The 13,575-nt window shown below is 43.3% G+C and overlaps 1 protein-coding gene across 1 annotated transcript in view; it reads left to right on the plus strand.

Moving 5' to 3' along the window:
* LOC311238415 (beclin-1-like) overlaps positions 1-12,922 on the plus strand; it is a 36,464-nt gene extending 23,542 nt beyond the window's left edge. The window contains exons 11-12 of the mRNA XM_084326472.1: positions 7,933-8,075; positions 9,802-12,922. Of these exons, the coding sequence (XP_084182598.1) occupies positions 7,933-8,075; positions 9,802-9,970 (312 nt within the window). The 3' untranslated portion in view covers positions 9,971-12,922. The remainder of the gene's footprint in view (positions 1-7,932; positions 8,076-9,801) is intronic.
* The last annotated feature ends 653 nt before the right edge of the window (positions 12,923-13,575 follow it).

Genomic DNA, 13,575 nt, shown 5'->3' on the forward strand with positions numbered 1-13,575 from the left:
AGCAAATCAGCGTCCCCGGTGACGGGGGGAGCGTTCTCAGTAGGACGATCACACCTTGTGTTGATGCGATCGTGCTGTGATTCGACCCCGAATGGTTAGTGAGAAAGCCCCCTTTGTCGCCATGTATCAAACCCCCGGCTTATATAAGAGGCCCGTCCTTTATTCGAGTACCCTCCACTATTAGAGGATTTACGGTAGCCATAATTTAAGATATAGTTCATGCGTTCGCAAATGTGCTCTCATTGACTAAAGCGCTGGCACTCAAGCAATAAATAAACCAATGTGTTAACACCAGACCCGAGAAAAGTCTGGTTTTCATCGTTATTTCTTTTATTTGATATTTCCATTCATAATCCATCCATCCAGTCTGATGTTATCATTGGGAATGGGTCTGAGATTGCAAACGTCCAATACCGCCGCCTAACGCATTGCAGTCAGTATTGCACCTCCTTGGAAACCCTCTGGCTTGGGCTGTGTCGATCTAAGAAGTCCGGTCTGAGTTTTCCTTCTCGGGCATGAGTAACGTTTATAACACATGGATTGGGGAGACTCGAGCACCGCCGGTTCATGTGTTTTGGTGGATTATCTTGGCAACACGACTGACATCAATACTTGGAATGGCGATCAGATAATTGGAATATTCTTTTTGCAGTACATCCTAGACAAGGTAAGGGCTATATGCTATCAATCTTGCGTTGATCCGATAATTCCTTCGCTGCGATCGGAGCGTGTGTCTGTAATGTACTGTGTATTATTTAAATTGTTTTTATCATTTTTTTTTAAGGTTCAACAACATTATATACATACATACATACAAACATACATACAATACATGACTACATATAACCACACAATACCTAAAATAAAGTAGACAAAAAGAGAAAAAATAATAAAAGAAAATTGCATCGTTCTTATACAGGTTGTCACTTGCCATACAGAAATTGCCTATCTAATAGATCACTGTCTTATGCCTAAGCATCCTCAGCCGGGAATTCTAGATTAAAATAGTCTAAAAATGGCTGCCAAACTTGGAAATATTTCTGGGTAGAGCCCCTGGTGGAGTATTTAAGTCTCAAGTTTTAGGTGTGCCATCACATCTTCGACCCAGTGTCGATGTGATGGAGGAATGGCTGACTTCCAATTAAGCAAGATAAGGTGTCTAGCCAACAAAGAGGAGAAGGCCACAGCATCTGATTGAGCGACAGATGCCCTAATTTCGCCAGGGAGCACTCCAAAGACTGCAACCAAATGGTTAGGGCTGATCTCCCTGTCACAGATGAAGGAGAAGGTTTCAAAAACAGAAGGCCAGAATCGGGATCTACATCGACATCCGGGTAGATCTCGGCAAGTCTGCTCTTAGAGAGGTGTAGTCTATGGCAGTGGTTCCCAAAGTCGGGGTCGCGACCCAAAGGTGGGCCGCGAGCAGCCACGGATGGGCCGCGAGATGATTTAAAAAAATAAATAAAAAAAAATAAAAATTATTTTTTTATTTTTTATTTTTTTATTTTAATTTTTGTCAGGCCACTGAACTTAGAAGCAGGCCAGGACAGTGTTTCTAGTTGTATTCTAAAATTCTATTCTATTGTATTCTAAAATGTGACTATATGGTTTTATATTAACTTAATAAATAAACAAAAACGAAAAATCTACTTATTTCAACGAACAATGAATAACTAACTTGAACTAACTTAATAGGATTGAAGTGATATTTGGCTTAAAAAATCGGTCGCCTGAGAAAAAAAAAAAAAAAAAAGCCAGACGATGTGCATTGGGCCGCGGCTCTCTGACGCCTTATTTTCTGGGCCCCGGCCTGAAAAGTTTGGGAACCCCTGGTCTATGGAATACCTTGAATTGTAGTAATCCATGTCTGATGCAGACGGATGATGAATGTATTCTTTTAATTGCCAATTGCCAAGAATCGTCAGGGATTTCAAGTCTCATATCCTTACCCCATGACTCCCTGATACGGTCCAGTGATGGGGATGCCATCTCTTGGATATCACTGTGTATAGTGAACTCACTATCCTCTTTTTGTTTTGGGTCTCCCTCCAGCCACTTATCAAGCCACCTATCCGGTTGAAGTACAGGAAAAGAAGCAAAATATTTCTTTACAAAACCCCGCACCTGTAAATATCTGAAAAAATTTGAGCGGGGAATATCATACCCGCCTACCAACTGTTCAAAGGACATAAACAGCCCTTCTTTAAACAGGTCCTTCACCTTCTTTAGCCCCTTTTCAGCCCATGTTTTGAATGCTGCATCCATGAGTGAGGGCGTAAAAAGTGCATTAGATGCAATTGGGAGACAGGGTGAGGCTTGTTTATATTTGAATTGAGTCCTAAACTATGCCCATATACGGAGTGAGCCAATCACCTTGGGGTTATTTGTGAGGCGCTTTTTACTGAGTGGCAGTGGAGCACACACTAATGAGGATAGTGATACCGGGTGAGCGGAGTGTTGTTCCATGTCAACCCACACCATTCCACCTCCCCCATGTGATGCAGCCATCCAATATGTCAATTTATGGATGTTTGCCGCCCAATAGAATTGCAAAAAATTTGGGAGTGCTAATCCTCCATCCTCTTTCGGTCTTTCCAAGAATGCCCTTCTAATACGCGGGGTGGTCTTATTCCAGATAAAGGTTGAGATAAATTTGTCTAATTCTTTGAAAAAGGATTTGGGGATAAAAACGAGCACTGTTTGAAACAAAAATAGGAACCTGGGCATAATTGTCATCTTGATTGAGTTAATCCTGCCAGCTAGTGATAGGGGAAGTGTTGACCAGCGAGCAAGATCTTGTTTAGCCTTATCCAGGGCTGGTTTAAGGTTTAGCTTAAATAAGTCACTATACTTGCGTGTCACAGTCACTCCCAGGTATGTGAAAGAATCCGAAATTATCTTCAGTGGGTATGCCCCAAACGACATCCTTCGAGCTAAATCGTTAACTGGAAACAACAAGCTCTTAGAGAGGTTCATTTTGTATCCTGAGAACGTGCCAAAATTTTAGATAATGTCCAGTGCCTTCGGGATGGAAACATGGGGATCTGACAGGTATAGGATCAGGTCATCTGCATAAAGTGATAGTGTATGTGTTTGGCCGCCCCTATCAATACCTGCGAGGCCCGCATCGCTCCTCAGAGCGACCGCCAATGGTTCAATGGCGAGATCGAACAATAATTGACTCAATCCGCAACCCTGTCTAGTGCCCCTCCCTTTCTGAAAGTATTTGGAAATAGTCTTATTGGGGCGACTAGGTGGTGTAGTGGGCAAGGCGCTCGCCACCAATGCAGGAGACGCTGTGTTAGAGCCCAGCTCTCCGCATTGCTATCAGCTTGGCTGGTCGTTCATACTAACACAATTGACAGTGTTAGGGGTGGGAAAGCTGATGGGTGGGGATCGGACGTTGTGGACAGCGACTCCTACAGGTTGGTTGGTGCGCCTGCGCAGCAGAATCAGGAAGCGACGGGGGCGGCGTGTCCCTCCCACGCAGACCCCCGCCGCTGAGAGATCGTGCTGTGCAGGTGAAAAGATGTGACGGCTGCTTCCTCGAGTACCGGAGGGGACACGTGATGTAAGGCTTCGTCCACATTGCAGCCGGCTTGTGGGAGGCATGGCCTAACAGCGTTCGAGACAGGGGAGGGCAGAATTGGACGATACGAAAATTGGGATGGGAGAAAAATAGAAAATGGGAGAAAAAAGTTGATAAAAAAAAAAGTCGGCGGTCAGGTGGCGTAGCGGAGATTGCGTTCGTCACCAACGCTGGAGACGCTGGGTTCGCGTGTTTAAATCCAGCTCCCGGCGTTGTCACCAGCTTGGCTGGCTGTTCACACTAATACAATTGGCAGTATTAGGGGGTGGGGAAAGCTGGCGGGTGGGTCCTGGGCGTTGTGGACAGCGACCCCTACAGTTCGGTCGGGGCGCCTGCTCAGCGAGGGTAGGATCTGGAGAGAGGTAGTGCGGCCTCCCACACGTTACACTCTCCCAGTGAGAATCTGCGCGGCCAGGCTGGCTGCCGGCTGGCTGCACATGCGTCGGAGGAAAGCATGTGACAGTCTCCGGCCTCTCGGACCAACAGTAGGGGAAAGTGTGCAACAACCAGGAAGGGGGTTGGGAATTGGCATAACAACTAACAGTGGGATGGGAGAAAAATCGGAAAAAAGGAGGAAAAAGAAAGATAATCAAAAAATAAAATAAAAAATAGTCTTATTGGTTTGGACCGAGGCCTGTGGTGAAACATACAAGACCCTAATCCAAGCGCGGAAAGTGGGCCCGAACCCAAACCTCTAAAGTTGTGAAAAGATATTCATATTTGATGCGATCAAACGCTTTCTGAGCATCGAGAGATAACAGAACCTCTGCCGTGGGCGGGGCTTCAGGAGAGTATATGATATTGAACAGCCTACGTATGTTGCCAAAAAGCTTGACACTCCAGAATAAAGTGTTTGATCCGGGTGTACCACTGTATGAATAACTGACTCCAGTCTACTGGCTAAAACTTTGGTTAAAATCTTATAATCGCAGCACAGCAAACTGATTGGCATATACGATTCACACTTCAGAGGGTCTTTTCCTTTTTTAAGAAGGACTGAAATTGTGGCCTGAGTCATTGTGGGTGGGAGTGACTCCCGTTCCAATGCCTCTGCATATACATCTTTTAAAATAGGAATTAGTTTGAGAGAGAATGTTTTAAAAAACTCTATTGGGAAGCCGTCCGGCCCTGGGGCTTTGCCACCCTTCATCTTCCTGATAGCTCTATCAATTTCAGCCACAGAGATATTGCGGTCAAGATCCGACCTATCCTGGTCACTTAAGGTCTGCAAATCAAGATCATTAAGAAACTGCACCATCTGTATATCCTCCCTCTTCTCAGAGGTGTAATGGTTCTCACAGAACTCCTTAACACTTTGGGTGCCGGGAAACGCTTAAACACGTCATTCCCGGCCATGCTCAAGTTGCCGAAGACGCTTTACAGCGTCTTTAATATCAATATTTCAAAAATCTGGGATCGGATTCATATGTCCCCTCCGCTGGCCTGAGATCCACCAGGAGGACCCACTGAGCTCTCTGGCGGTTCAGGAGCGCCATCTGGTGGCCGATCGGCGCAATCGCTTAACAGGAAGTGCCGTAGAGGTTGTGCTGGACGGCCGTATTACTTCCGGGCACTCGGTACATGTCCCGGGACTCTGGCTCGTCACACTACATAGCGATCGATTGCCAATAACTCGATAAACAACATGATTTGGACGTATATACCATTATACAAGCTGGAGATGGACCGGGTAAATCTACATCCCATAATGATAAAAATGTCTACTCTACGATGATCGCCCAACGGCGCGCAGAGACTGGGGTGAGTTTTAGCGTGTAAAGTTACCGTCTTTGATACTAACTGCTATTATCAACATTTGACCCACATTAGATGATTGGTATAACGCTGCCCACGGAATTATAAACGCCCCCTAGCCCATCCGGTCAACATCAGATGACGTGTAGTAACTTCTAGAAGTACGTCTAGTTGGAATTTTTTATATCGTGCTGATTGCCATAAAACTGTATTGCATCATCAATATAATGTATTTGGGGCTATAGATCACGTTCTAGAGAAAGCTGCAGAAAGAGATGAAAACATACTTATACATTAGACCATACTTTACTATGAATATGTGAATGAAAAAGTTTAACGTTGCTACACAATGAACAATACATATAGGACTTTGAATGGGCCCTAATAATGGCAATGTAGCAATAGAATTTAAAAAGTTATAGCCCTGCAAAGAAGGGGACTTTCTCTATAGACAAATAGAGCCGGCAACCTACGGTTGATAATGAATTTAACCCATGGCAGCCAAAGTGTTAAATTGGTTATTAATGATTTTTTGATCGGTAGCTATTCCATCTGAAGTGTCAATCTCTGCAATAAGTCCGGCCTCTGCAGACTGTCTTAGCTGGTGACATAGCAATTTGCTGGCTCGTTCCCCATGTTCATAAAACTCCTGGCGAGATTTAAGATGAAGCTCCTCCACTGCCACAGTGGACAGGCTGTCAAATTCTGTCTGCAGAGTAATTCTCTCCTTGTAGAGGTCAGTGGATGGTGAGGCTGAGTGTTTATGGTCAATCTCTTTTAATAGGGAAGTCAGTTCATTGAGGCGTGTCAGACCAGCATTAAAAGCTATTATCTGGCCCCGCAAGTATGCTTTCATCGCTTCCCAGAAGTTACAGTGGCTTATGTCCGGATGTTTGTTAGTTTCTATGAAAAAATCTATTTGGAAGTTAATAAAATCAACTAACTTTTCATTCAACAATAAGCATGAGTTCAGTCATATTAACACTTTCTTCGCCAGGCTTATGTACATCATTATACCCCTTCTCTGCCAGCTCTATTTGTCTATGGAGAAGTTCCCCTTCTTTGCAGGGCTATAACTTTTAAAATTGTATTGCTAAATTGACATTACTATGGCCCATTCAACGTCAATTATCTATCGTTCAGCACGTAGGAACGTTATACTTTTTCATTCACATATTCATACTAAAATACGGTCTAAAGTATAAATATGTTTTTATCGTTTTCTGCAGCTTTCTCCAGAACGTGATTTATAGCCCTAAATGCATTATATTGATGATCAAATACAGTTTGATAGCGATCTGCGCGAGATAAAAAAAATTCAAATGGACGTGCTTCTAGAAGTTACTACTTATCATCTGATGTTGACCGGATGGGGGGGGGGGGGGGTCGTTTATAATTCCGTGGCCAACGTTAGATGATTCATCTAGTGTGGGTGATATGATCATTAGAGCAGTTAGTATCGAACACTAAAAAAAAAACGCTGAATCTTACCCCAGTCTCCTCGGGCCGTTGGGCGATGAGCGTGGAGCAAAAATATTCCTATTATGGGATATAGAAATATGCGATCCATCTCCAGGTTGTATAATAGTATATACGTCCAAATCATGTTGTTTATCGAGTTATTGGTAACGGATTGCTATCCATTGTGTCTAGCTCGAGTCTCGGGACTATTAGCGAGTGATCGGACCGAATTGGACTGAGCACCAGCTTCCGTTTCCGGTTTGGGCGATCCGCCGATCGGCCACCAGATGGCGCTCTTGAACCGTTGGAGAGTTGAGAGGGGATCAACAGTAGATCTCAAGTCTCCGGGGGAGAAATATGATTGCGATCACAGATTTTTTAAATATTGATTTCAATGACGTGTTACGGCGTCATTGGCAGAATTAGCATGGCGGGGAATGACGAGTTTAGGCGTCTCTGGCAGAGAAAGTGTTAAGTGTTGTTGGTTCAGTCCATATTAACAGTGTTGTGTCTTTGGTTCAGTCCATATTAACAGTGTTGTGTCTCTGGTTCAGTCCATATTAACAGTGTTGTGTCTCTGGTTCAGTCCATATTAACAGTGTTGTGTCTCTGGTTCAGTCCATATTAACAGTGTTGTGTCTCTGGTTCAGTCCATATTAACAGTGTTGTGTCTCTGGTTCAGTCCATATTAACAGTGTTGTGTCTCTGGTTCAGTCCATATTAACAGTGTTGTGTCTCTGGTTCAGTCCATATTAACAGTGTTGTGTCTCTGGTTCAGTCCATATTAACAGTGTTGTGTCTCTGGTTCAGTCCATATTAACAGTGTTGTGTCTCTGGTTCAGTCCATATTAACAGTGTTGTGTCTCTGGTTCAGTCCATATTAACAGTGTTGTGTCTCTGGTTCAGTCCATATTAACAGTGTTGTCTCTGGTTCAGTCCATACTAACAGTGTTGTGTCTCTGGTTCAGTCCATATTAACAGTGTTGTGTCTCTGGTTCAGTCCATATTAACAGTGTTGGGTCTCTGGTTCAGTCCATATTAACAGTGTTGTGTCTCTGGTTCAGTCCATATTAACATTGTTGTGTCTCTGGTTCAGTCCATACTAACAGTGTGTGGTTCTTCTGCAGGAGCTTCCTCTCTACTGCTCGGGGGGTCTGCGTTTCTTCTGGGACAATAAGTTTGACCACGCCATGATGGCCTTCCTGGACTGTGTGCAGCAGTTCAAAGAGGAGGTGGAGAAAGGAGACACAGGCTTCCTTCTGCCGTACAGGTCAGGAGTCAAGAGATAAACTCATCTAAACCTCTGTTTCAGTCCTGTTCTCATTCTAGCAGCCTCTGTACCTCTGTTTCAGTCCTGTTCTCATTCTAGCAGCCTATGTACCTCTGTTTCAGTCCTGTTCTCATTCTAGCAGCCTCTATACCTCTGTTTCAGTCATGTTCTCATTCTAGCAGCCTCTATACCTCTGTTTTAGTCCTGTTCTCATTCTAGCAGCCTCTGTACCTCTGTTTAACTCTGTTCTCATTCTAGCAGCCTCTATACATTTACATTTAGTCATTTAGCTGACGCTTTTATCCAAAGCGACTTACAAGTTCTGTACGACAAGCCATCAGGAAGGGCACAACTCTATCAGCTGAGCAACAATGTTCATCAAAGTGTTGAGTGCTACAGTGTAGGTTAGTTTATTAGGACAAGTGCATGACAGTACGGTTAGTTAGGGTTAGTTTTTTTTTTTTTTTTTTTTTATATTTTATACCTCTGTTTTAGTCCTGTTCTCATTCTATCATCCTCTGTACCTCTGTGTCAGTCTGTTCTCATTCTAGCAGCCTCTGTACCTCTGTTTCAGGCCTGTTCTCAACAGGCTGTTTCTGTGCCTGTAATGAGCGAGCCGCTTGTGCACCATCTAGTACTGTCGAATTCAGATCTAACTTTCAGACTAGACGTTGCAGATCAAATATGACTTGAGTTCCAGCAATAGCAGAGCAATCTTACAGTTAAAAAGGTTGTCAAACATATTTCAGGTTCAACTTTAGGTTGAAGATTTACAAGGACAATCTTGTACACAAGCATTTCATCAAGATCTCTTCACACACATATACAACGTCTTACTAACTACAGCGATTACAGCGGTTGTCATTTGTGAGTTCAACTCATGAACATTAAGATGAGCAGTGGAATGTTTTTCCACTCGCTCTTACAATGTGCACACACACTAGGCAATCTAAATAATAAATAAAACCAACAATAGAGAACAAGACGGTATATGAAATATATAGCCTACATGAAAGGAATGGGATGTGCTGAGAGCAGAATGTAGATCAATTTCCATTCTATTCCACTATAGCTCATTAGCAATAGCTATATATCCGTGCGATTGAGTTTAGTTCTTGTTTATTCACTGTCATTTGCAGTGTTTGTGTAGTGCTTTTATTTATTTTCAGACAGGATTTTCCGAGGATGTCTGTAGAATCGACGAGATTCTCTTAAGTGGAGTTACGAAGAAATGTGTTTAACTTTCTCGTAAGTCCAATGTACATATCGCTGCTGGCGGGACAAAACCTCATAACTCCAAAAACCCAACTTTTCAGCAGATGAAAAAAACGAACACAGATTTGAGGGTGAATAGAGTTAGGAGGTTTAGACAGATGATCGGTTTAATGCTTTCCCATTGTTTAAACTTTGTAAAACCCACACACACATATGGAGGATGATCTACGGAGTTGATTTATATAAATAAAAAAAAATGGAGTTATGAGGTTTTGTCCCGCCAGCAGCGATATTTAACATGTTCTCAGTGTTGGGACAACCCCTCATTCTGTAGAAACAATGCAACACACAGGAAAGGGACATTTTCACAAGGTCCCCTTTAAAACAAGGTTGAAACCCTAAGAACCACTGGTCATTATGTTTGTTTTGTTCAGTAAGACTCCTTCCTTCACGTCTTGTTGTTCTGTAGTTCTGTCTGAACCCCTCCTTCTTGTCTCCCCCTGTGGTCCAGGATGGATGTGGAGAAGGGGAAGATCGAGGACACCGGAGGGAATAGAGGCTCGTATTCCATCAAGACTCAGTTCAACTCAGAGGAGCAGTGGACCAAGGCCCTCAAGTTCATGTTGACCAACCTCAAGTGGGGTCTGGCCTGGGTGTCCTCGCAGTTCTACAACCGATAGTGGAGTTTGGCCTAGGTGTCCTCGCAGTTCTACAACCGATAGTGGAGTTTGGCCTGGGCGTCCTCGCAGTTCTACAACCGATAGTGGAGTTTGGCCTGGCCGTCCTCGCAGTTCTACAACCGATAGTGGGGTCTGGCCTGGGCGTCCTCGCAGTTCTACAACCGATAGTGGAGTTTGGCCTGGGCGTCCTCGCAGTTCTACAACCGATGGTGGAGTTTGGCCTGGGCGTCCTTGCAGTTCTAAAATCGATAGTGGAGTTTGGCCTGGGCGTCCTCGCAGTTCTACAACCGATAGTGGGGTCTGGCCTGGGTGTCCTCGCAGTTCTACAACCGATAGTGGGGTCTGGCCTGGGCGTCCTCGCACTTCTACAACCGATAGCTACACTGCTGTTATTGCTGTAGGAAAATATGTATTTTGACACAAATACTGGGTTCGGATTCCAAATTGGATACCAGTTGTACAGTGATCTTTTTTCCCATTACAATTGGGTTACACGTTTCACTACTCATTAAATTAAATGATTAGCCGTTTAATCTTTATATGTGCTGTTAAGCTTTTCTAAATCAAGATTGTGCTTAGTTGATTAACCATAAACCTGAAGAAAACTTGAGTCTTCTCTTTAAGAATCCAATATTTTTTAGTTTTCTCAATGAGTTTCAATGTCTTTAAATTGAAAAGTGAAGAACTGGAATATATTGGTTAGGTATTGTTTTAATACCAAACCCTGCACAGAAGAACTCTTTTATTCATGTGAACTATGGATGGCCTTTCCTTTAATGCTGTGCCCTTTGCCTCAATAGTAATCCTCTGAAATAATCCTCCTTTACATCCCTGATCTATGAAAGGACTGGAAAGGTCTGATGTTTTTACTTGGATCCATGACATCCTCTCAGATCTGAGGGGCCAGGAAGACTTGGGACTCTGACTGCTGCATCTCAACAAGGATGCTTTCGCAAGCTTTATTATTTTACATTTGGTAAATTGTGATGTGTAGTTTTCACTTCTTGAGTCGAGACTGAGGGAAGTCTGATAACAGCTAAACCCACTCCTGAGGTTCCCCCCCCCCCCCCCAAAAAAATATATAGGTGATGGTGTGAAATTGTTTGCTGCGAACAAGACCTTTGGACATCTCTTTCTGGAGGAAGTGGGTTGGAATTGCAGGAACCACAAAGACACTAGAAACCAAGGCATTTGTCTCCAATCACGTCCCTTTGCTCTACAGCAGGAGCTCAAACATACTTGACGTGGAGGGTTAAAGGTCTAACTGCCACCGTACAGGTGTATTGATAGTCTAATAATGTTACCACTAAATAGTGTCTTAGGATCAGTGTCATAGACTCTGGGATATAATCCAGCTGTCAGCGGTACCTTCGGCTTGGTCGTTGTAAACTGCGACTCCTACTGGTCGATCGGGGCGCCTGTTCATCGGGGAGGGGATCTGGGAGAGATAGCGTGAACCTCTGCATGCGTTAAGTTCCCCCAGTGAAACTCCTCGATGTCGGGTGAAAAGAAGCGGCTGGCGACTCCACATGTATCGGAGGAGGCATGTGATGGTCTATCTACACCCTCCCCAGACCGACAGTGGGGCAATGCGCACAACGACCAGGAAGGGAATTGGCATAACGACTAAATTTGGATGGGAGAAAAAATACAGAAAGCCAAAAGAAATAAGTGTCATAGATGCCCTTAGATCAAGGGATGTGTTTTAATTCAGAATCGCTGCTGAAAACAATTACATTTAATCAGAGTAAACTAAATTAAATATCTTCATTTCCAGGCCAAAGTGAATGTAGTGGAGGCTACTTGCAGACCCCATCAGAAAAGTCTCTAGTTTAATCTAATGTGTGTTCAACACCCATACTGTGTGAACCTGGCTTACTAACATGTTCTTAACATGTTTACTGTGATGAGCTGTTCTCTGAATTGGGCGCTTTCAACTGATCAACTATACTGCGTTGTGTAGATATATTATACACAGTAGGAATCCCAAGACTGCATACCCATATATACACAGTAGGAATCCCAAGGCTGTGCATACCCATATATACACAGTAGGAATCCCAAGACTGCATACCCATATATACTGACTTGCTGGTCCTCTGCCCACAGTGATGAACATGGTAGATTTCCTACAACCTTGTACTCTGGGCATAATGGTGTCCCTACATCCGGTCTACATAATGGTGTCTGTACATTTGGTCTACTTAAACGGTATCCAATGGTGTTTTCTTGTAAACGGCTCACTTCTGTTTATATTTACATTTTCACCCAAATACAGGTTTTCTCTTCTGTCTAAAAGCTGAATACATTTCCTACCTCATAACTCTGCCGTTTTCCACTCGCAATTTATCTCTCTGGTTTCAACGAAGCTGCAATGAGTCCGGCCCTCCTTTGATCAACAAGACAGTTGTTAGATCTAGAGGAAGATTGTACAGAGCGGTCAATCTGAAGCTGGAAGAACACACCGTACACAACCTTCAGGCCCGTCAAACTCCTCTGGATACCAAAAAAAAATTGTCTATGTTCGAAGTAGTCAGACTTCCCCCAGGATGATTGTGATTGGTTGAAAGAAATACAAACAAGTGTTTGAGTTTCAGCCAGACCTATCCAGTGCTGGCACAGCGCTAACAGAGTGTGGAGAGCGGTCTGGCTACGCACAGTGCTAACATGGTGTGAAGAGAGGTCTGGCTACATGAGGCTAACTGTGGAGAGGGATCTGGAGTATCTAGTGTCTCATTCATCCTCCAATCTTGTAAATGCACTGGGGTGTTCATTTACCATGTTATGTATTATAGTGTAAAGTCATTAGAATGTTGCCGAGAAGCTAGCGTTGGTTTGAGTATTGCAGTGTATTTCAACGTTACCTTAAAGGCAGTTCTAATGTTGCTGGTAATATGCTTTGTGTTTTGACAGCAGTTGTAACACTGCATGAGCAATAAATGATAATTTATACCTTCATCCACGGCTTTGCAGATTGATTTTCTTTAAAAAGGGCACTTCACCAAAAACAATGCTTATTTATTTTGCACATAATCTCTCATATCCCTAAACTTTTGCACACTTTCATTTAGTTTGACATTATTGAGAGTTTGAATTTGCCCTGTCATCAGAGGACATTGGACCTCATTCACCAACGGACTTAAGACAAGATCAGACCCATTTTTGTCCTAGCACCACTTAAGACATTTTCGGGGCTGATTTTGGGATTCACCAATGGTCCCTTCTCCTGGATTCGGTCATAACTAAGAGCAGGATTTAGGAGCGCTGAAGAGCAGTTGTAAGTCAACAGACTGGCGTGCGCCATGTTCTTAACTAAGGCTTTATTTGGGAGGAATCATGGCGAACTCTAGGCATCCTTGGAATTAATTAATCATAATAATAAATCATGAAGTTTTCCATTTACTCAGGCATCTTAATGTCTGAAAATAAATTACAACACTGCAAATGACAGTGGATGAATGAATAAGAAATAAAGCTAATAGACTATTATTCCATATTTATACCGTCTTGTTGCATGCTCCTGGCCACCTGTTCAGCACACACACTGTATAGCCTACGTGTGTAATGAATGAACAGTAGGCTTATATTATTCTAATTACTTGTTA

This window comes from Notolepis coatsorum (genome assembly GCF_963971535.1).
Source record: "Notolepis coatsorum genome assembly, chromosome: 12".
Lineage (NCBI taxonomy): Eukaryota > Metazoa > Chordata > Actinopteri > Aulopiformes > Paralepididae > Notolepis > Notolepis coatsorum.